At 38.4% G+C, this 25379-nt stretch overlaps 1 protein-coding gene across 1 annotated transcript in view; it reads right to left on the minus strand.

Annotated features, from left to right (window-relative positions):
- The window catches only part of erfl3 (Ets2 repressor factor like 3), a 45560-nt gene that overhangs the window by 19813 nt on the left and 368 nt on the right, over positions 1 to 25379 (minus strand). Inside the window, exon 1 of the mRNA XM_084385015.1 lies at positions 25147 to 25379. This exon is cut by the window's right edge and continues 368 nt beyond it. Within this exon, the coding sequence (XP_084241141.1) occupies positions 25147 to 25168 (22 nt within the window). The 5' untranslated portion in view covers positions 25169 to 25379. The remainder of the gene's footprint in view (positions 1 to 25146) is intronic.

Raw genomic sequence — 25379 nt, forward strand, 5'->3', positions numbered from 1 at the left:
ATGAAACCTCTTCAGGCACTCTCTCTCTGTGTGTGTGTGTGTGTGTGTGTGTGTGTGTGTGTGTGTGTGTGTGTTGTATTAATCATGCTACTACAGACAATTATAGAAGGTTCCAGCATCAATGCTCTGTAATGGCCCATGTTTCACACCCACATCATATCTCATGGCACCTCTGCATTTCTCAGAAATGCACACCGATACATAGAAACACACACAGATGTATGTGCACATTGCAACCATTCAAAAGGTTGGGGTCAGTAAGATTTAAAAAAAAAGTGTTTTTGAAGGAAGTCTCTCATTTATCTGATAAAAAAAACAGTAATATTGTTAAATATTAATACAATTTAAAATAACCATTTTGTTTCATCATTTCATTTTTTCTTTTTTCTCTAATGGCAGAGCTGCATTTTCAGCATCATTACTCCAGTCTTCAGTGTCACATGATCCTTCAGAAATCATTCTTAAGACGATTTCTGCTCAAGAAACATTTCTTCTACTTATTTTAATTATTAGTTGAAAATGGTTGTGCTGCTTGAGTGTGGAATTTATTTCAGCTTTTATTTTAAATAGAAATCTTTCGTAACATAAATATATTCTGTGTTAATGGTTAAATTACATTTTAGTAAAAAAGCATGTGTAATTAATTGAAATCATGAACCAAATACACCGTGACATCATTTTATTAAGTTGTTAGGGTCCAATGAAATCCATATGAAAGGTTTTATTGGTAACACTTTAGTTTAGGGTCCAATTCTCACTATTAACTAGTTGCTTATTAGCATGCATATTACTAGGATATTGGCTGTTTATTAGTACTTATATAAAGTACATATTAATGCCTTATTATGCATGACCATATCCTGCTTCCCTTAATCATACCCAATACCTAAACTTAACAATTACCTTACTAACTATTAATACGCAGTAATTATGAGTTTATTGAGGCAAAAGCCGTAGTTAATAGTGAGAATTGGACCCTAAACTAAAGTGCAATTTAGTGTGAAAAAGTTTTATTTCGTCAGGAATTCTGTGTTGATTTATGATTAATTACAAATTTACATGAAATGGTGAAATGCTTGTGAAGTGAAGCACTGGAGATGAAGTTCGTGTTTATGTCCTTATAGTGAGATGCTGAAAACACCACGAGTGTCACGCATGCTTGAGTATGTATAGTAATAACCTAGTATAAGACTCTTTTGTTCTGGGAAAATAAAATGCTGCATCAGAACAACCTTAAACTTAGTTGTTGTCAGTCACTGCGAGTCTTATTTTCTGTGGATGTGCACAATGAAGAGATTTGTGAAGATTTTGTTCCCTTTAAATCTGGAGTTTATGACACTAAACCTTGGTAAATATAGTAAATCCAGAAAAATTCTAACATAAAAATAACAATTTCATAGGGCCCTCCTAATGTAAAAATCATTCCAAAATCTAGCTCTAATGTAAACATCTGGTTGTGTATTTTCTATGGCTTTTGAACCTGCACAGAAATGACAATTCCTTGGTGAGTTTTTGAATGTGAATAAATCCACGTGCGTAATGATGAGTTGTGTGTCCTGAGGAGCTGTGCGAGTGTCTTAATAACATGCTGTGTTGTGTGAGAGAGTATGACCTCATCCCCCTCACCCTACTTAACCTTTGTGACCTTCACCCCCCCCCATACGCCCTCTTCTCTCCCCCCCCCCACCCCCCAGGGGGAGACACTAGATCCCCATTACAGAGGAGAGAAGAAAGACCCACAAACACACACACCGCATCAATAATGCAACAACCTGACTGCCTTAGTGTGTTTTGTTGGGAGATATTCTCTCTGTCCTGGGACGCCTGAGTTTGTGAGAGTTAAGAAGAGAGAAGAAAACTTAGAAAGAAGAACGTGAAAAAAAACAGAGCGAGATGACAACGAGAGGAGACAAGACAAGAAAAAGAAGAGAAAAGAGAGAAGAGGACAAGAAGGAAAAGAAAAGAGGGGGCCTGAGGAGGGAGTGGGAGAGAGGGAAACAATAGAGAGAGGGAAAGGGGGATGGGGTGAGAGAGAGAGAGAGGGATGAGATCATAGCTCTTCTAGTAGTCTGTTGTCACTCAGGTCAAATTGCCTGCCTCTCTCTCTCTCTCTCTCTCTCTCAGGCATCGATTGCACTCAAGAATGTAAATTTCACAGGCGCTTCAGCACTTTAGTCTTTACATAGGAAGTATTTGAAGAATTCAGAGAATCCGAGGAAACTACCGTTGTGCTCTGCATAGTGGCGTGTTTATAAATAGGCCGACAGAAAGAGAGTGACACACTTTTACACTTTGTAATACATTTTAAGACCTCATTCCACATTTTCCTAAAATGTCTGAGAGAGAGATCAAATGCAGGTGTTACTGAAGGATGGCACACATGCATATGTCACAGCCAAATTTAAATGTGTGAACTGCACAGCATCAGATTCCAGGCAATTCTCTGATCTCTGGCTTAATCACTACTTCTGTCTTAATATAAAATTACAGTCTTTTATATTGCATTTTATATTTATTATATTTGAATCATTTATTTGATTTCAAACTGTTATTTGTAACCATTTCCAAGTGGACTGACTGGTCTGATTTCGTCTGAAATATAAGTTACTTAATTTTTAATTATTTAATTATATACTGGACTGTTTCATAAAAACAACAAATCACATTCGTAACCTATTTAACATTTTATACACACTATTCAAAAGTTTGGGGTCAATATGTTTTTCAATATGGTGCGGTCCCACCAGAATTTTTATTCAGAAATGTTAGGTTAACACATTTATAATGTTTTCCAATAAATAAATAAAAATTTCCAATAAATGCTGTTCTTTTGAACTTTCCACAAAAAAACGTTTTCAACGTTGAAAAAAAATGTAAAAGTTGCACTCCAAAAATCTGAATATTAGCAAGATTTCTGAAGAATCATGTGACACTGAAGCTGCGCTTTTTTTTTTTTTTTACATTTATTAAACTAAGAAAGTTATTAGTCTTTTTATTTTTTCTTTAAAAATCCTGAAAAAAAAATTCCGACCCCAAACTTTTGAACAGCAGTGTATATTCTTACATTATATCTCTTGTATTTTTTTCACAATCTGCGTGTGTATTGATGCTCAAGCAAAACTACGACAATAAAGCACTTTGAAATTGAAATTAAGAGAGTGAGGGGACGAGAGAGAGTGAGGGGACGAGAGAGAGACTCAAAATGACTTATCAAAAAGTTCTGAAGGAGTTTCTGTCAGGCAGCACAGAGGAGGGATTCAGCTGTTGGCTGGGGGGAAAAAAGCACAACAAAGACAGCTCTTTCTCTGTCTCCTCTCTTCTCAGATGGGAGCTGCCAAAAAAAAATCGAATTTGGGAAAAAGAGGATAGATAAATCAAATTCATCACGTTTTCGAATGCTATAATTTTATGCCGCTCTCCAAAACTCCTGTAGCCTTTTCATCGGTTTCCAACAGGACTAAATGAGCAGGACTTAAAAAAAAGAACGTCATTGCCTGTGATTTCAGTGGCAGTAGATCTTCGTGTAAAGTACACTGGACCTGTGACTGTTCCCAGGTCATTTTCACACCTCTGCTGAGACTGTGAGCAAGAGTGTGTGTGTGTGTGTGTAAACTGTGTGTAAACTGATAGAAAATAACTCAGTGTGAAGAGAAAGGAGAGAGAACATCAGTGGTTTAACACTAACAGGTGAGTGTTAGGGCTGAATATAGCACAAAGTCAGCATTCAAAGTGCGTGTTTTGAGTGTGGATGAGCATGTTGAGACCAATCTCTTTGCAGTGTCTCATCCCTTTTCTACTAAAACTTTTTTTTAAACCAGTCCGCGTACGAGACCTGAACGACATAACCTACTCACAAACATCAGTGTTTGTTTATTAAAATTTCACATGATTTAATTTAGCCTCTTTATGCCATTACAAGCTGATGTTACGAAATTATTTAAAGGGATAATATCATACATTTTTTATGTATCATTCATTAATAAGTTCTGCTTATAAATGTTACTAGTGTTTTTTGTGTCACAAAAAGAAATATTTCAGGTTTTTTTTAAAGCATTCTTAAGAAAAGCTTTGCTTCTGCTTTAAAAGCTTTGCTTCTGCATCTGAAATGCCCCCTTCGCATGTGAAATGAGCTGCAACGGCTTGTGAGTTTGCTGCAAATACAGTTTCTAACTGTGCGAAACAGCCCTGAAAGCTCTGAAATGAAATGACTGAAATGATCTTGGATCTTGCTCAAAATAAACTTCGCAGTGTGACAAAATCAGATACAAAAATGTCCAACAGCAGCACTGGCAACCTCTTGGTAGAAAAGAGCTGCACCAAAACATAATGAACTGATGTCATATAATGCAAGAAAAAAAGTGAACAGAGTGAAACCATAGTGCCGTTTAAGATTTATTAGACAGCGTGTATTACAACTAATGAATGAGAGTGAACACGCATATGAAGAGAGTGTAACTCTCCACTGTAAACACTCACACACACACACACACACACACACACACACACACACACACACACACACACACACACAAGAGTGGTTTCATTGTGTGCCTTGAGGAACGTAGAAATAAGACCAGGGGGTTAGTGGTGGCCTTGAACCTCCAAAAATAGACACAAACACTGAGGTTATTGTTTTAGAGAGAGAGAGAGAGAGAGAGAGAGAGAGAGAGAGAGAGAGATGGAGGGGGGACGACAGAAAGAGAGAGCAAATCAAAGGATGAAATAAAAAGTTAAGGGGTTTCACACTTTAACTTTCTCACTGTAAATTTCTTCCTTCACACACCAGTACTTCTCCAATCAGTTGCAGCTCTTTCAAAGAACCAAGAAAGAGAGAGAAAAAGAGGGTGGAGAGGTGTGCGATTAAAATAGAAAATGTTTGCATAATTTCTCTTTAAATTCCTGCCACCATAAACACCTGCACTCAGTGCAATTTAGCCCACCACAAAAAAATTCTGTCATCATTTACTCATCCTCATGTCAAGGCCGTAAACATGTCTTGAACAAAGTTTGTTTGTTTTTTCTTCTCTTTTTTTTTAGCAAGTGGGGAGGGGGAATGGGGCAATTTTTTTATTTAAAGGAATGAAATAAAGGATTAATAGGGTTAAAAAGTGAAGAAAAAAAAAATGCAAATTTTTTCTTGTATTGTCTCACAAAGGCTAACTACTGGATATTAGCCTACTGTTAGTCGCAGTTTCAAATATGAAGTGTTTAGCTACTCACATCTTACCACACACTCTTAAAACTAAAGCTGAACGTTGGAGTTTATCCCTCTTTTCCACCTCGCTTTTAAATCGCTTATGAATGCCCGAAGCGGCCGTGTGCATTTTCCTCTCACTTTAAAATGCGAAAATTTCTAATTAGCGGCAATTCGGGGGCGGCAATTGCTTGAATGGTGGGTTCATATTATTTTTAATGAAAAACACAACAACAAAACAGTTCAATGACAAACTCGCTTATATTAAACATTTAACAAACTTTTATAAACAAAATGAATAAGATGGCTTTATTAACAAAACGAATAAGCACGGCACACACCATGCTGATAAATGAAATCTGACTACTGCTGCTGATCTGTGCTGCGACTCTCGTTCGGCTCACGCTGAATTGAGCACAACGTGTTTAGATTTTAATTGTAGTGTATGTTCTCTAACTGAACTAAATGATTTTTATTACTATAAAAAAATCTAACCTTACAGTGGGGGGCGGTGCCACATGAGCGTCCAAGTAATTGTAATCCGTGTAACAGAGTATGGCAGCAAGCCTATTGTGAAGGTGAGTAAATGATGACAGAACTTTTATTTTTGGGTGGAATATATTTTTAAATAGCTAAACATGTCTTTCTTCACACACACACACACACTCTTTACGTGTTGTGAGTGTTGAGAATGGGTAAAATATGGGTACACAGAGAAGTGGAGCATCCCGCATCCCAGAGCTCAGAGTATATTTGTCTTCTCATCCTCCGATCATTACCCTTCTATTTCTCCTCTCCATCTCTCTCTCTCTCTCTGAACATCACTTATTCACTCAATCCCTTGACAAGAGCCACTCGTCCCCTATCACTCTCTCTCTCATTTAAATTACCATCTCAAACTTCTCACACTCCTGCAGTCAAACACTTACATGCTATTTCCACTCTCTCTTTTTAACTCGCTCACTTATTCTCACACACTGACACTCACACACACACACACACACACACACACACAGAGGAGAACCCTCATAGACATGATGGTTTTCATGCTTTCAAGATAATATTTACTATACCCTACCTCTAAACCCAAACTTAAAGAGAAAATTATTTAATGAATAAAATTAATTCATGAGAATTCTGCCATTATTTACTCACCCTCAAATCGTTCCAAACTTTTATTTTTGGATGACATATATCCCTTTAACCCTCACACAAACCTTGATAAATTGACATTATTATATGTAAAGCAAAACATGATTTGTGAATCTTTCAAATAGTGAGGACCACTTAAAATGTCCAAGTCGGTTCTCGGCATGTTTTTAATACATTTGCAAGGGCAAAATTTGACCCTCACAAGTATAGTCACACACATACACAGCCTCTCTCCAGTTAGTGTTAATGTTCCGACAGATAGGTGAGAAAATGAGAGTTCAGCCCTCCCACCTTAACACATTACTGCTCAGAGTGTGTGAGTGTTTGTGTAAGACTTTTAGAGGACCCATTACTTGCCCCTGGGGAACCCCTTTTCACAAGGTCACTTCAGTCAAACAATGCAATCATGTCGAAGATAAGAAATATCAGCCAAGAGACGCAATCGTATGACGAGTCATTGACAGGTTATATCACCCCTTTGTCACAAAGTATTTCAGTGCTGTGGCTGAACGCCTGTAATGAAGGAGTAATAGGGTTAAACGCACTAGAGAGTTACAGTAAAGCGTGTTCGTGTACATGTGTATGTGTGCGTACATGTACGTGTGACTGGGTGTTTCCTGGAATGTGTCACCATTGCGGTACAGGAAGTTAGCAACTGTTCTGCACCACAACAACATCTCTGCTTCCTGTATATGTGCGTGCACGCGTGTGCGCGCGTGTGTTTGTGACAGATTTTGACTCAGAGCATCTTCTGTCCTAAAACATTTGTCACTTTCCTCGCATTTAAATCAGATCTGATGAGTCGCAAACTTTCAACGAAAGTCACGCCAACTGACACACAAACATTTCGCAGCATGCAGTGATAAAGATAATAAAGAAAAACAAGCAACAGGCACATTGTGTCGGTGTGTGTGCGAGTGTGCGTCAGCGCTGACTCAATGCGTGAGCGTGTTTGTAATTCAGCCTTCACAACGCAAACAATCTCTCTCCTCCATTCCCTTGCTTTCTCCATCCTCTCCCTCCCTCTCTCTCTTGGACACCGTCTCTTAGCAACCAGACACTTCAGGCCTAAAAATAAACCCCTAGAAATGAAGAGAACAAGAAATAAAACATAAACGACAATTAATCCTTTCACCAGAGCGTGAGTCTCAAATAGAAAAGGTAGGAGCCAGAGAGGAGCACGAAAGAAATAAGCGAGGCCCAGGAGCAGAGATGAAAGAAACCGAGAGAGAGCCAGCAACAGGTATTTGTTAGTTTTCTCGTGCACTTGTAGCTTGCTGGGAAGTAAGCAGGCTTCTCTCAGAGTCTACAAACACACACACACACACACACACTATATTAGTGAAAACTCTTAAAGTCGCAATGGTTTTCACACTAAGACACTGATTTTTACTCAACTTCTAAACTTTAACCTAAAACTAAAAAAAACAATCCAAATCATTAGATTTGATTTGGTCGATTTGTGAGTGAAGATCACTACAAATGATCTCACAAATTGGACATGATTCAGTATATGTGAGCAGAAACAAGCAAAACACTCTACTCTCGTTTAGCTTTGACTTTGGTATAAAGTCAAAGTTCTTGTCAAAGTGTGTGTTCTTGTCAAACACACACTTATGCATTCCTAACTGGATTACAATACTGGCAGAGAAAACCTGATTCACACACACATGCTTCATTAGCACACCTGATCTAAACGGTGCGGTCCCACCACAGACTTCCTCTTTGCCTGGGTGGAGGATAGAAAGGAAATAAATATAAATTCAATACGTAAAGAAGAGATAATAAAAATCAGTCAAACGCAATAAAACCTCTTTCTCTGACAGACTTTTCTCACACATTAATTACAAAAGCACTGTGCTTGGCAACTTGAACTGAGGGCAAACATACAATGAAATATAAAACACATTCTGATGTTTAGATAAGTAACAGAAGTAGCAACAGATCTTTTCTTACATATTGTGACATCCGAATGAAAGGGATTATCAAAAAAATGCAGGGAGCTTGCAGTTAAATTGTGTTTAAGTCAGCTAAATAAAAAGAGAAGTCCGGCATAGGTCACCAGAGAGAAGTTTGTTGTTTCATCAGAAGATCAAGATTATGTTTGATTAATAACATATTGAATTGAGGTTTGAGGTTAAAAAATTAATTTGTTCACAATAAGATCAACAATGCATTTCGAAAATAGATGGGGTGAATTTTCATTTCATGCCTACTTTAATGTTTTCAATGAAATATTTATTACAAAAAAGTTTTATGAACTTTGAAGGCACAAAACTTGCTTCTTTTATAAATAGACAACTCTGCACGCAAAGATAAGTAAATGAGTTCGATGTTGATTCAGTAACCTCTTAAAAGATTCAGTGAATGATTCGTCAGTCTGATTCAGACCAATAATAGATGAGTTTGGGAGTCTTACTGAATGATTGACTAAAAGAACATGCTCTAAGAGTCATTTGTTGTGAATCGGAAAATGCTGGTCACACGGTTTTGTTTTTCGTGCCGACTGTGAGGACAACTTAATAGAAAGATGTGTTTAACTGTCTGACTTGAATGTGATTAGATAAAAAGAATGCTTACAATCATCTCCAATGAAATATACATGCAGTAGAGAATGATATGGTGCATATACAGTGGCCCCAACAGCTATTTGGGCATTCAAATTTTTTAATAAAGAAACATTGTGTCTTGTTAAAGTGGTCATTGAAATGGTTCACTGTCATTAAATGGTTAACAAGTGTACACACAAACCCCCTCCCATCAGAGCACAGCACTTTTATCACCCTCCTCATCTTTGTTTGTGTACGGCAGTCTGACTTGCGTCTGTGTGACGTGTAACCAGCCAAAAATACTCCCTCTTCTTTATCTCCATCACCCCATTCCTCACCCCTCCTTCCTTCACCTCCATCAGCCCTGCTCTCCCTCTCTTCCTGCTATTCTTCTACCTCTCTAATTTTAGATAGTGGGGGGGGGGGGGGGGGGGCTTCCCACATATGCGAACAATCTGAGAAAGCGAGAGAGACAGGGATATGAGTGTTTCTATCCAAGTTACACAGTTGTAACACTTGGAGTTGGTGAGAAACTTCTATAAGAGGTTTGGGAATGTGTGTGCGGTCCCAAAATGGCCTTGTTGTTGCCTAGTCTGTCAATAGTCGGTGAACTAATAAAATTTACTGGCCATTTAGAATTATTTTTATTTATTATAATAAAAATAATAAATTATAGCCTATATTTTAATACAATTTTATCCGTTTCTGCTTAGCATGAGCCATGACATTTCAATTGGTTGATAGTTTATAAGTCTTTCATGCACATCACTTACATCAGCGAGGCTCAGATTATCATTCTTACAACTCAATATAAACCATATTTTTTTATTCATTTTAACTGGCAAGTAACATTATTTACTTACCCAAGCCAATTTTTACTCGCATTTGGCACTTCCAAGCGTTCATTTTGGACCCTGTGTGTGTGTTTGTGGGAGCGAGGGGACAGAGGACAGGACACAGCGTGTATGTGTGTGAGTGTGTGTCCAACGGTAAACATGCACAGAGCTGGAAGACATGCAGAGATACCGCCTGTCACCATCATACACACACACACACACAGGTAGACGTGTTTCTATGTGATGGTGGTGTGATGGTGAGCAGCAGGACGGCTGTGCTCCGTATCTCAGAGATGTTTAAATGGATCTGCTCAAGCTGATTAAAGCCCTGCTGCTCGTCATTACATAACACTCACCTCACTCACACCACAGGAGACCTGGATTATAGCCACCGCCGTGTGTGTGTCTGATCACACTGTATTAGTTCAGTGTCTCTTCAGCATGTCTAGATATTCAGTCAGTGTTGATCTTCTGCTGAGTGTGTGTGTGTGGATCAGTGTTATCCATGGATGAAGAAACACAAACACACACAAACACACACACACACACACACACACACACACACACACACACACACGCACGCACGCACGCAGCAGCAGGGAGAGATCTCATTAATTGCTGGAATGATTCTATTATCAGGGCAGAGTGTTTTGGGTCCAGATCTCACCACAGCCATCCATCTTCCTCTCATCCTGTTGTTTGTCTTTCGCTCTCGATCCCTATCTGTCTCTCTACCTCCAATCACCTACCTCTGTGTCACTCTTTCCATCACCTGTTTGTCTTCCCAGTCCCCCTGTCTCTCTCTGTCCCATATCTCTCTTTCTTTGTCCCAGTTCCACTGCCTCTTAATTTCAAAGTACTTTGCTGGAGAGATTGCAAAGCATGAATACACACAACAAAAGCAGTGACACAAAATAATCATCAACATCATTGTCATTATGAAAAAAAATATATATATATTTATATATATATATATATATATATATATAAAGCAATAATAATTGTAATAATAATAAAACAAAACAAAACAAAACAAATTATAGCAATAAAGATAATCTCTATCTCTGTCCCAGTCCCCGTGTCTCTCACTCTTTCTCTGCCTCTAGGGACAGATTACCTTCCTCAGCTAGAGCAAGTAAAGGCTGCTACATTATGCAAGACACTGATGATGTAACCACGCTCACTCACTCCTCTCAAACACACACTGTCTCACCAAAGCAACAAGCATCAGCTACTGGGATGTAGAGAATCAAAACAACCATCATCATCATCATCATCATCATCATCATCATCATCATGACTCCTATAGTAACAGCATCAGCCTTGTTAAACATGATTCCACTTGAAACGCACGAAACACTCAATGACCCTCAACCAAACAGTGTGTATTTTTAAAGCAAACCAACTGCAACATGAATTTATTTGTGGCTCTTAACACTACCATTCTGTCTGTAATGTATCAGTATTTACAATAGTGAGGTTGATTAGGTTACAAAAATGGTACTACTTTATTGCAACAAAGTCAACAAAGTTTACGTACATTGGGTGTTTCATCATCATTATCAAATAGAGTAAGTCACATTGCTAACCTACTGACCAGGCACTACAACGAGGGAGAGACAGAGATTTCTAACTAGATTATTGCTGGACTGGTGTACAGTATTATGTAATGGGAAAATGAGTACACAAACACACACACACACACACACACACACACAAATGCATGCATATACACAGTGCAGTCCTTTGGGCAGAGATAAGAAGCTAAATTGTCCAATCAAATCACTTTATTGTCACTAAACCATATACATGTGAATAAACACAATACACATATTACACTATGAGTGCACGAGATGTATAAGTATTTGAACATCTACACACACTTGGCAGTCATTAACACACACAGTATGGGATGGAAAATAGTAGGAAAGTACCCCGCCCAGGGGAATCCCATCCAAAAACACATCTATCCTAACAGTACTTTATCCACGCAGCCACACACACACACACACACACACACTGAGGCAGCTGGCATTGAGTTACAGTACCAGTGGCAGAGACAATGGAAGTGCACTTTTCTCAGAACACACACCTTGCTGAGTCATCCAAACACACACACAAATTCTCCAATACTACAAGCATACGGATGCTTGAAAGAACGCAGACATATTCAACAAAGTGCTACAGAGGGCTCTAAAATCACTTTATGAATTGTTGCACACACAAAGCAACACAAACACAAGGCTGCAAACCGAGCCCCTGAGATAACACAGAAATAACATAGTCTCTGAGCAGCAGGCCAGGGTAAACCTTATAACTCTCACCACACATTAGCACAAAATGGCCGCTCAGTCAAACTGGTTTCATGTGTTCTGTAAAATAATCGTGACATCAAATTTTCAGATCTTCCTCATTAGTTTAGTGCATAGGTTTGATTCCCCCAGTGGGGAGATTTCCTTCTTTCACAATTTCCCACAAGTGATCAATAAAGTACTTATCAGGTCTTATCTTACATGCCAAAGGTAGCAACTTGTTGTACATTTACAGGTGAAGTGTGTATTTTCTACAACACTCACACTTCTAATCACAAATGTTTAGGTTTCAGTTATGGGCAATAGATACTTTTTGTGATCACTGTGCATATTACACACAATATGTACAGTATTTGCTGTAATATATTGTGGACCTTGTTTATACACTACTGTTTGGCGTCTGTAAGATTTTTAAAAATGTTCTGTTATGCTCACCAAGTCTATATTTATTTTGTCAAAATACAGTAAGACAGTATATTGTGAAATATTATTACCATTTAAAATAACAATTTTAATATATTTAAAAAATGATCAGACCTTCAGAAATCCTTCTAATATGCTGATTTGCTGCTCAAAAAAACATTTATTGTTATAAATGTTAAAAACACTTGTGCTGCCTAATACTTTTGTGGACTGGAAACCGTGATTTTTTTCAGGTTTGATGAACAAAAAGTTCAAAAGAACAGCATTTATTTGAAATGTAAAATATTTTGTAACCTTGTAAAATCTTTTAATCAATTGATTGCATCCTTGGTGAATAAAATTATTAAATTTACTGATTTAAAACATACTGACCCCTAAACTTTTGAATGGTAGCGTATTATAAATAGATACACTATTAACCTGTCTGTCAGTGCGTGACATGATGCTGAGTTTTTGTTCAGATCTATTAAATTATCCTAAAACACAGTATTAATGCAATTCATAGTTTGGCTTTATCGGTCATTTTTATTTCGTAGAACAGCAGTAAAGCAGTTAAGATATCAGATTTTTTTTTAATGACAAGATAAAATTAGTTCAGAGTGTAACGTCATGTGTGGCAACCCCCAAAATAATTTAACAATATTTATAAAATGAAAAATAATTATGTGTGGATGCGTCTTTTCACAAACAGTTCCACCTCAAACTTCCACCTCTACGTCTACATGCTACGTTGAACCAGAGCAATGTCTTACTAAGAACTGTCTCTGCTTATTATATTTGAGAAGAGATGCAAAACACTTTAAGCTACATGCCACTACAAAGTGCTAAAACAGTGTGAGGCAGGGCAGACGTTCCTGTGACAGACTGAAAGCTAAAGTTAAAAGCCACACTATGGCTGCTGTGCCGAGGGCCTCACGGTCTCTGCCCCGATCCGTTATAAACCCTAATCCCCTAAAACAACAAACACACACTGTTATGCAGGCAAGCCCTGAGCTGCCCTGCACTGCTTTAGAGAGAGAATAAACTGAGCGCGTCCCTTAAAACCTGGCCTACATGTGAGTGTGAGCATTGCATAATCAGCCAAACCATGTCTGAGGCTAAATATGGTACAGTTAAAACAATTATGAGGCAAGCACTTTGGCCAGAGATCACAAACACACACAAGAAGATTAAAGCTGATGTCATCTAGCTACAGCCCAGAATATCACCCAAAGCCACAGAAATAAGCATTTGAGAGTGCAAAAAAGGACGTGTGATGTTTTAAAAGACTGACCACAGAAAGAAACCGAGAGAATATAATAATGAATGAACAGACTAATAATAGAGCTAATGGACGCCTGACTTCTTTTCAGCAAAGACACGCGTGTGTGACGGGCAAACATGCCATTAACATTTGATGCAGAGAGTCGCCTAAATACAGCAGCTCTCAGACCAGTCGGACATGCATTATTCAGCAACACAAGACATTAAGCATCCATGTATATACACTGAAAGAGAGGGCAGAAGGCCGTTGAGTTCAAGAGCTTGAAGGGTTTTTGTTTTCTTGCATTCGCAGAGAGGTCGCATCTTCCAGCGCAGAAATGGAGATGTGGGAATTTACAGAGTTTTTCTGAATGCTACAGCCAGTAGTTGGAGATGATGACACAGCACAAAGTCCACCTGGCCCGAAAAGGCACTCAAATACTCACAAGCATGTGCAACCCACACCCGGCCTAAAAAAAAACAGGAGAGCGATGGAGGGAAAAGACAGAGAAAGAGAGAGTGATGGAAGATGAGATGCCACTGGGGTATTCCAGCATGGATTAGTGACAGAGAGGTTATGTGTGTGTGTGTAAGAGGAGTGGAGGGATGGAGGTGTAATCGATGGTTTAAAAGGTTTTCAGTCGCACCAAAAACACACACACACTATTCTTTCATAGCTCACTATGAAACACAAAACTCATCTGAACACACACACACACACACACACAGAGAGAGTACATGTCAAGCACCAATATCATCTCTTCTGACTGTGGAAGTGTCAGAGGTGTGCACTGAAAGTCAAATGGCACTTTAAACCTGAAGAGTGTCATTTTTTCAATGTTAAAATACTCGAAATATTTCCCTGAAAAGGCTGTGAATCTGCGGCGCTTTTTGTTTGAGCATTCAGACCAGCCCAACGCAGTAACAGTGCCTCAAGCAATAGCGTGACCATGGGGGCGGGACACTATCTGTCTTTTCGACTAGATAGGTGAAGGAATGTTTGAGAAAACTACCTGGAAACAATCATTATGTTTTCTAGTGGAATTTGGGACTATCTGTCTTTTCAACCAGATAGATGAAGGAGTGCTTGAGAAAACTGTTTGGAAACAATCATTATATTTCATTTGGTGAAGTGGTGCAAAAATTACACACTTAAGTAGAAAAAAGGCTGGATGTAAAGCATAGCTAAATTAAAAGCAGATACAACCCATTTGTTTAAGGACTTTTTACATTTTTTCCTAATATTTAGACCTAATGATATTTTCTGGGATGCACCGCTCACGAGATTTCATTGCCGATTTCGATACTGTTTGCCGATTTGTTTTTCTTTGTTCAAGCACATTTATTTGTTGTTTATTTGCTCTATAACAGGCCAAACTGGCCTTAAACAAAAAATACCTGTAGCCATTTGAAATTAGAGGCAACCACTGAATTTAATCATGATCCACACACAGATGCTACACACATGTAGCATGAGCAGTTGTTTTTGATTTAGCCTACATTAGAAAAAAACAATAACAGAAAGGTCTGACTTTAGATTTGTGAAATCATGCTTCCCTTTAGTGATACATTCATATACACCCACACCACTAATTCTTGAGATTGGGCAAAATAAAAAATAAAAACCAGCCAGTTCAGATTTATGGCCGGTCAACCGCATCTTTAATATTTTCAGTCTAATTTTTTTTATATAAAATCATAAAAAAAAATTATAAAATTGTTTTTGCCATTACATTTTATCTTGTGATGCATAAATTGCACACTGCAGCTTTAAAAAACAAAAACAAAACTGAAACCTTGCACTGGACTACTTGTACTAACAAATTACACACCTCCGCTTGAAAAAACACTGAACCTTTGGAATGTTTCAGATTAGATTTTTTTTATTTCGATTTAAACACCGAATGACAACTTTTTAGCTAAACGTATAGCTAAATGTTCACACATTGTTTAATACTGAGCTAATGATATTATCTATGCCTAAGTATTTAAAAAATATTTAAATATTAAAACTATTTTTGCTATTCACTATTCGGTGTAGTAATGCACACACGTAGTAATGTTCAAAACATTTTAAAAACCAACTGAACATTTGTAGTGTTTCACATTCAGACCAAATGTCATTTAATATAATCATACAGAAGGCATGTTGGGTTGAATTCCAGTCAGCCTTCCATGAACGTGCAACAGCAATATCACAACTCAAACACTGTACGCAACAAGCGGGCGGCATGCGAGGGTATAGGACATCCTCTCCTCGCAGCTCTGAAAACATTTTCCACCTGTCTTCCATCCAGGCCTTCATATGATTAACAGTAGCCTACTTAGTGCACAGGTGCACATGCACACACTCGCCTGCTCATATCCAATACGTTACACACACACACACACACACACACACACAGACTATCCCTTGACTAAACACATACACACCCTAACTGATGAATTAGAAAGTGAGTGCCGTAAATGCCAGTGACAAACTGGTTCAAAGTTCAAAACAAACTCCAGTAAGCTCTTGAACAGGTCTAAACACATGAAAAGAAGAACAGAGAGAGAGAGAGAGAGAGAGAGAGAGAGAGAGAGAGAGAGAGCGAACATGATCTTGCATTCCTCAGAAGAGAAGGAAAGGGAACGGGGTACGGAGTAGAGGGGGTGGGGTGGGGTGTTAAAGTGGCGCCAGACAGCATTTGAATTCCCGGCAGTTGACCACACAAACACACACAGGTTTAGTGTGTGTGTATATAATGAATAAAATTGTGTATGCGCTGACTTTCATTATTATTTCAATTTTAATAGCATTAAATCACAAACTCATACACTGTTACATTTACCTAAATGAGGTCGTACCACAGACATATAGGCCTATTGTTTTCTTATTAAGCTAATCACTACAAACTAGCCCTAATGTTACTACTAAAAGAAAACTTTTTGCAGTTCTAAAATGTAAAAAAACAACATTATTTAGCTTACTTTATAAATATTTTAACTTTGTTCTTACATTTTTTCTTTGTTTTTCTATCACTGTGAAAACTTTCTATTGGCATGCATTCATTGATTTCATTATGAGTTAATAATATGTATTATTATAGTTTTTATTTATAATATTAAAATCATTCAAATATATAATACTAAACCAAATTCTTTTTATTTTATAAACCTATTTTTACTATTTACGGTATCCTTAAAAAGGGGCATCTGGGCCACACAATGTAGGCAAACCTGACCTTCTCACACCTTGTAGCAGCACAACAACAAAAACCAACACGTTTTAACAGTCACCCAGGGATTCAACGGGGAGTGAATCAAAGGTGGATAACAAAGAAAAAGGAAACTGCCTCACATATATATAGAGTGTATTGTGAGCAAAACACACCTAATCTCATCTGAAGAGCTTACGATCAGCACTTAACATCTCAACGTCACTGGACGCTGCACTCAGAAAAAACGCACACATACGCACAATGCAGGTGTTGCACTGAGTCATGCTCATGACAATGCAGCCTCTGTAAACTACCTGTATTACATTTCTCCCTCCCAACACACACACACACACACAGAGCAACATTCTTCCACAGCAGGCTGAATTTCATCAGGTTGAAGCACAGAAGCTCCTGATGACAGTCTGGACCCAAAACACACAATCCAACAGCAGCTTAGCGCTAATGAGCAGCACAAAACGTCTCGGGGAAAACAACTAAGTACAACGTGACAGAGGGAAACACAGTCCAAAAGCACAGTTGAAGCTTTAATCTTACTGAGAAAAAGATTTCAAATCATGTTAAAAGATTGACAAGACCTAAAAGTTAAACGTTTGTGTGTGTGTGTGTGTGTGTGCCGCATCTGTAGAACGCTATCTGTGTTCAAAACAAGGTCTGAAACATCCGTGTTCAGAAATGCCTAAAGAAGCGAGCTTTTCCAAGAATGTGATTCGATGTGTGAGAGTTAGTGCTTGAGTAAATGAATGTGTGTGTTTGGCAGAATGCTTTTCCTGGAATGAGTAATGCCACACAGGCTGCAGTGATTTAAGCTTTGAGCAGGAATGTGGGAGGTCCACGTTTTTTCTGCAAAACAAACCAGTGTGAGAGCATGTGTGTCAGCGTTAACAGAGTGAGTGTTTGCTCAACCATGAGAAGATTGCCCCATTATCGGTTGTCAATGGCACATCCATCAATATCAACACTTTGTCCATTATTTAAAATCAATGAACATGGCTCACTATATATGTAGTGTACAGGAAAGAGTCTCTTCTGCAGCGTCCTAAATGAGTGAAAACAGATGTCCAAAATCTATCTGCACAGTGCAATTATGTGCAAGTCTAATAAAAGGCTAATGGAGGTTTTCTCTGAAAGTGTAATGGAAAGCTGCAGTATGAAGTGTAAACAGTGGTCGGAAAGAGGTGTTTAAAATCAGCAGAAAAGGTCACGTAACCTTTAGCATTTCAATAAAACGCACACATTAACATTCACAGACACAGAATTTAATAAAAATCATTAATTAAAAAGTATTTTATCCTAGTTTTTGAATGAATTGCATATCTCAGGCTAGCTATTATTCTGTGCAGTCTTGGGATCTTTTTTTTAGATTAGTTCAACAGAGAAATTAAACAAAGAAAGGTAAAGTGACAGGACTAAATAATGGCAAATGGCAATGTGCAAAATAATGCCCGTTCAACACAGATCTGCGAAAATGACTAAAAAGGCTGTGTTTTGCATGCCAAGTCAGTAGTTGGCGATGTCACTTTGTCAAGAAACACCCCGCGAACACGTAATACGTATGCGTGAATTGCACTTTGAAACCCGTTTTCAAAAAGCTTGCATTTTCAGGCCGCCAAAACGCTGTTGTCGTGTAAATGAACGGCCAGAACGCTTAAAAAGTTTTCCTTTTCAGTTGAAAACGGTGTCGTGTAACATACTCTAAACCAAGTGCAGTTACTTTGTTTTAAGCAAGTGAACCAGGGTTTTACTAAATTTATCAATAAAGACACGTTTATATGCACTTTGCTGCAGTACCATGGGTGAAGCAGGCGTAATGATATGACGCAGCACCTGATAATAGTCCCCAGCTCAGTAGCCTATTATCAGGCAGCATGTGCTGCGTCATATCATTACGCCTGCTGGACCCATGGTACTGCAGCAAAGTTTCTTGATTATTACGCAGGAATGAGAGTATAGTTCCTAGCCATATCAGCCTAGAAAATCGCAACTTTTAATTTTCCGTCGGTCTTAGTGATGTAACTACAGAAGAGTCAAGTTTTAAATAGGAAAAATATCGAAACTCTTTGTTCATTTTTTTGAGAGAGATGCTAATGGTCTTGTCCGGTTCAATTCATTATGCTAAGCTATGCTAAAAGTGGGACCCCCCAGACCCGGAGATCGGCTGAATGGATTCGAAAACGGTAAACCTCAACTGTTTAACTCTGGGGGAGTTGTAAAATGAGCCTATTTCCAAAAAAAGTGGAGTATCCCTTTAAGAGAAAAAATACCTTAAATTTGTTTACAGAATATATGATCAGCCATTATAACTGTTTAAGAGGCCAGACTAGAAAACCCATGAAAAAATTGAATAAAGTTAAGGTACATAAAAAAAGACCATACACATATTTTGTTTAAAGTATATGAAATAATCCTACAATATTATGTGTATTTTTCCGCTGATTCACCGCTTTCATACAATTTGCCTCACTATGCAGTAGAAGGTAGTTTTTTTTTTTTAATTGGTGCTATATGTCCGAAGAAAACTGGGGAAAGGACTGAGGCATTCGCTAAAAATATAGCGATACTTCAACATCCATTATGCACTGGGCTCGATCCCACTGTCTGTGTGCAGGGATACATGACATTGTAACAATACAACCTTGTTTGAAAATCGACAAACTTATCCTTACAAATGTAAGTAGAAAAATCAATGATCAATTGGTTTGTGGTTGAATGGAAACCAAAAGGCACTGATGAGAATAAAAAAAAAAATAAGCACCCTGACAGATTTACATGCTTTCATATAGGCCTCTGAGAGCATCTTCAGTGGTTTGTCATGTTAATGAACATCCTACTGAAGGCTCTTCGGATATGTGAGGTATGCTATTGTGAAAGACATGCAAATATCCAACCACATAATAGAGCATCGGTTAAACTATTCTTTCTGCACAACACTTCAATCATCAACTTGATCTTTTGTTCTAGAAAAGTGGGTACAAAGAGAGAATGCACTAAACTCACATTTGCCTTGGTATGATTAACATTCTCCAGATGCTCGAAGAGGAAGAACAGAACAGAAGGGAAGGAAAGTAAGAGCGATGACATTTGACCTCACTAACTAAAGCGAACCGGAACCTTAATCAAATATTGTAAATCTGTAGTACTTCTGATTTGAAGAAATGAGGAATTACACAGAAGAATTTAGGAAATTAGATAAGGAAATGAAACCAGGCTGACGTGGTTCATACGCTATTCTTGAGTTTCATATGTGGTTGAGGAGATGGCATCAGGCCCTCATGCCATTGGCTGCGTGGCATGTGACCAACGGGGGCAGGGGCGTGTTGTGGAATGCAGGGTTAAGGGGTGCAGCTATGGAAGGTCATGAGGTCAGGGTCATATCATACACACACACACACACACACATGTTTCCCCCTCCCCCCGATCATACACAGGGGCCTCTGTGCTGCTGTCAGTCCATAAATGACTCCAACACATGGACGCTCTCGCTCGTATTCTACGCTGCCCCCGTAACCCACTGACATGGCAAACACACACAAACCACTGTGCTCCCCTGATGGTGGACACACCATTATTGTTCTCCAGGGGTAAAAACAAACAAAATACTATTCAACCCCTAAGGACCTCATTCATCCCTAGAAACACACCATCCGTACACTTCCAGTGAAACATTTATTCCCAATGCTCCCAAATCGAGGTACAAGTTCTCCCAAGGCGAGCAGAGTAAGAAAAAAAAGTACACACTGTATCGCTGCAGTGTTTAATACAGTCTCACACATCAATGTCAATGAAAAATCCTGCCAATGTGTGTGATATTTACAGGCGTTCCATTTGTGTTCAGAGAAATAGCATGACGGAGCAACCGTTTGATGGGCCTGATGGGAAACCAGGCAGTGCGGAAAAATACAAAACACGCTGGCTTGCTGATTGTCTCGAACAAACACACGCACATGCTGCCGAACAGGATACATAAGCATGTAAACACAGAGAGGTGCCTGCTGATGTTGAACTGGTTCCAGAGAGACCTGAACAACTGAGGCGGCTGCATAACACTGACTAAAATAGAGCATATGGTCTCCTGTGTGACAATGTGAACGAGCAATAAAAGGCTGCTAATTATTCCAAATTAACAATCTATTACAACTACAAGAAAACCGGCTAACAGTGAGCATGACAATGACACACTCACAAAAACATGTTAAACATGTTAAATAAAATAAAGCAAAACACAAACTGAGCCAGGATTTGATATTAACTAGTTTAGGTCAGATCAGGTCAAAATGTGATTAGTTTTGATTAGTGGTCGACCGATATATCGCCACATCCTTTTTTTTTTTTATATTGGCATTGGCAGATACGTTTTTCTAATTGGCCGATGTGTTAGAAACGGGACTTTTATTTTGACGGGCGGCGCTGAGAACGGCCGCGCCTGATCACACAGCGGTCACATTATCCGTCTTCATTAGTTTAAACTTTATGGTCTCTGTTTAACAGTCATATCTAATATGTTATTAGATAAAACAGTTAAACAAAGAAAGTAAACGGTATGCGAAGAAATATAGCGTTTGCTTTTATATTATTAGTAACAGGCAAACAATAGGCTATCATACTTTCTCATTTACCGACAACATTTAGCAAATATGCAGCATTTAAATGATTTTTTTTTAATATTTATTTATAATTTACTAAATATTACTTAAAATAAATATAAATTATGTATAGGCTTTATATCAGCCACCCTGCTCTCTAAGATATTGGCATCGGCCATAAAAAAAAACAGTATCGGTCGGCCACTAGTTTTGATATAGCCTAATTGTATTTATACAACAATTAGAATTAGAATATGATTGGGCGAGCGGAGTTCTTTAGGACAGAGTATTTGAATTATTCACTCAACCGATTCATTCAAATACACTGATTCACCCAGGAACAAAACAAAGGACTGTGTTGAGGGAGTCCCTGATTCATACAAAATTAAACACCACTACTGTTAGAAAAAAAATAAAAAAATTAAAAAAATTAAGTAACTGGCAATATTGTCTAAATGAATTATCTTCTTGTTTATTAAACTATCACACTAGAGATTGGGCAGACAATCTGATATAGTTCTTAATATTTTATTCTAGCACTGGTTATATTATCACATAAAATAGTTGATATCAAATAGCTGATATTAATTTATTTTAATGGTTAATAGCTTGTTTAATTATTCAGATTCAAATTTTATTTTAATTAATTGATTTTTTAAGGATGCCACAGAGTATATGACCTCAAAGGTAAAAATAATAATAATATTGAACACATTTCTGACACTGATGGGTAAAACTTATCTCTATGAGAAATAAGGCAATATTACAAATTAAAGCTGCAATCTTGACCACTGACTATTCACTAGCGACAATCTCACGAGACAGCGCGCAAATTACAGAGTTAGTCTATTTAGGATAATGCCGTACTAAATACACACTGAGGCCTGATGGGTAGACCATAGTTGAACCACAGACACTTTCAGATGTTACAGAGGAAATGAGATCAGCCAGGGTCAGCTAATGCCTGTTTGTGCAGACACACACCACCCAGAAAAGAAAACAAGTCTGAAGAGGTGCGCATCATTCTCTGAATTCATGCAAAGTGGCAGTCAGAGAGTGAGGAAGTGATAAGAGCAGTGTCTCTTATCCAATTTGATTCATGTGGCGAGAGCTTTTTTGATGCTTTCGATAGTGTCAGTGTTAAGGACTGACAGACACACACATGACTTTTATCAGGATGCACACCATACTGACGCTGCCATCACCTCCTGTTCTCATAACAAACCACGGCTTTCAGAGAAAATGCTCTCTCACCGAAATGCACTACGAATTTATACCGCTGTGGGTGTTTGCAGGTAAGAACACAGACTGAAGAGATACTAAAATCTGATAGAGAATGAAGCACATGGAAACCACATCCTATACTCAGTACTGTATCTTCGTCTCACTCACTTGCTCGTTCGCTCTCTTGCATACTCAGCAGCTGAGCTCACCTCGTAACTATCGAGGTCAGAATGTGGCCTGCAAAGCCGTAGACTGATAAAACCACAAGGTACTTGTAGTAGTTATTGCCACCTGACTTAAAGCAACATTGCATCCAGTCTCTGCATTTAATTACTGACGAAGTCAACATACATATGTGTGACACGATTTGGGTCTATTAGAGAAGGTCAAGAGGTCACCATTAAACCTTCATCAAATTTTGACTTTACACACCTTGCTTAGTTAAAAATGCACTCCATAGGCACTCCATATAGCACTCCACTCAAAGTTTGGAAGATGTTGTCTAAACGAATCACAGCTGAAAGTGAAATGTGGTTTTCATGTGTTGACATTGGTCTCAGAGCGTATAACGAAATTATGAGGTAATATGTTTCTTTCAGGCCCTTCCCAAAAAATTAAGTTGAAATTAATTTAAAGGAATGATCCTTGCAGGTTTGTGGGACACAATCTGGGCTAATCAGCACTATTTACATGGCTATTTAAAATGACTAGCTCTATAGTGAGTCTATTAATAGTCTATTAATGCACACACAGGACAATAAGTATTATTATTTATTAATATTATTAAAGAAAATTGCTTTAGCTAGGCTAAACCTGGCTTTCAGTTTCAAACTCACAAACTGAAAATGCAAGTTTGGCACTAGACTAGAGGGATTTTAGATCAAATCATTTGTATTTTGCCAAGATATATTATCACCGTTGTTCATTATATTAAAAGATTATACACAAAAGTAATTGCAATTTACAACACTGCATAATACAAAAATTTGGGGTCGCGGGAAAAAAACACAAGCTTAACTTATAAGGGAGGGCAGGGTTTATAAAAGTGAAAGTGACCATGACGTGCTACTCAGACTTCACACTGAGCACGATGAACTTCATAAAGCCCAGTCTACGGCGCGAGACAAAACTACAACGCATCTCGCGCGCGCACTTTTGTTTATGACGTCGCGCGCTCGAGTGTTGATGGAATGTAATAGTTAAAAGTCCGTTCAACTTAGAGCAACGTGGGTGGCGGGGTACGACCGCTGAGAAAATCGTGATGTGAGAGAATTGATTGTGATTGAGAGAGAGAGAGAGGGGGAGAGTGTGTGTGTGTGTCTCAACATGGATTCCCAAACATGCCACAATAGGCCTCCTGAACACGGCTACTGAAACTTCCTGTAGTTGGCGGGACAGTAACAACTTCACAAGTACATACTGGACAAGTGGATACATGTTACAAAACGAATACTTACGGCAAGTATGCTAACAGTGATTAAAGTGAATTCAAACTACTGGAAAGCATTCATCATAAAAGTAGGCGATCCAACACCTAAAGGGAAATTAGTGCGCAGCTCTGTATTATTAGGCTTCGCTGCAATTTACAAGCTTTAAAGCCTATATTAAAAGTGCCTAGAAGCAGGGCCGACTGTAAAGTGGTCTAGTTATAAACAAAGCAGTGAAAACTTTTATTAAATACCCCGGTGGAAAAGCGGGGCTTCCATTTTGAATGTGCCATGCTACTGGTTCAAAGCTCGCGCTTGAGCTGCACACAGCTGGCACGCGCAGAGTGCAAGGGGGAACGTTTTGGGGGAGAAAACTCTTTAACATTTTGTGGGGGATTCACAACATCGATTTCGACATATTTCAACGAACGACAAAAGTACAAGTACAAGCTGCTGTTTTAAAGTAGTAGCCATTCAACAGGTTTAGTGCGTTTTGCGCTGACAGGACTGAAAGAAACAGTAGGCTAATGAAGCGTTGAATGTAACGTTAACTATTTAAAGTAAAACCGCAAACTTGAGGACTTGTTAACATTAGAACTACTAGAATGGACACGCTGAGCTCGACTAATTGTATAGAGTAGACTATACTTTAGGTTATTTAAATGAATGGAAAATTAACCGCATTATTTATTAGTGAAAACTGCCTTTCAAGTTCACGAGTTACAAATATATTAGATGAACCTGATAATGCAAAAATAGAAATCAGCAGTAAATCAGTTGGAATGTCAGAGTAATAAGCCCTGGAAAAACAGTCAACTTTTCTAAAAAGTAAGTAAAGTCAGTTGTCAGTTTACTAATATATCAGTTTTGACACTGAATGATACATAAGGCTGATGTAAAATCCTTACTTTTGATGCACTGGCTCAACAAACTCACAAGTCAAAGTTGTTGTGGCAGCACTTGATAATGAATGCCTGGTAACTTACCCGAGTCCCCCGGGGTTTTCATGGTGAAAGTTATCTGCCCCTAACACACAGCAAGCTGGGTTAAGTTGTCAGTTCAGCAGTGGCGAGACTCGGCCTCTCCCGCTCCCCCGTCTCCAAAAGGCCAAACTTTTGTCCAATGTTCAGCACTCTTGTTGCTCCCGTCCTACTATATCTGGCCTCTTTACACGATTCCTCCAAACCCCCCGAACGACAGCGCTGAGTTTGGAAAGCGG

This window comes from Rutilus rutilus (genome assembly GCF_951802725.1).
Source record: "Rutilus rutilus genome assembly, chromosome: 17".
Lineage (NCBI taxonomy): Eukaryota > Metazoa > Chordata > Actinopteri > Cypriniformes > Leuciscidae > Rutilus > Rutilus rutilus.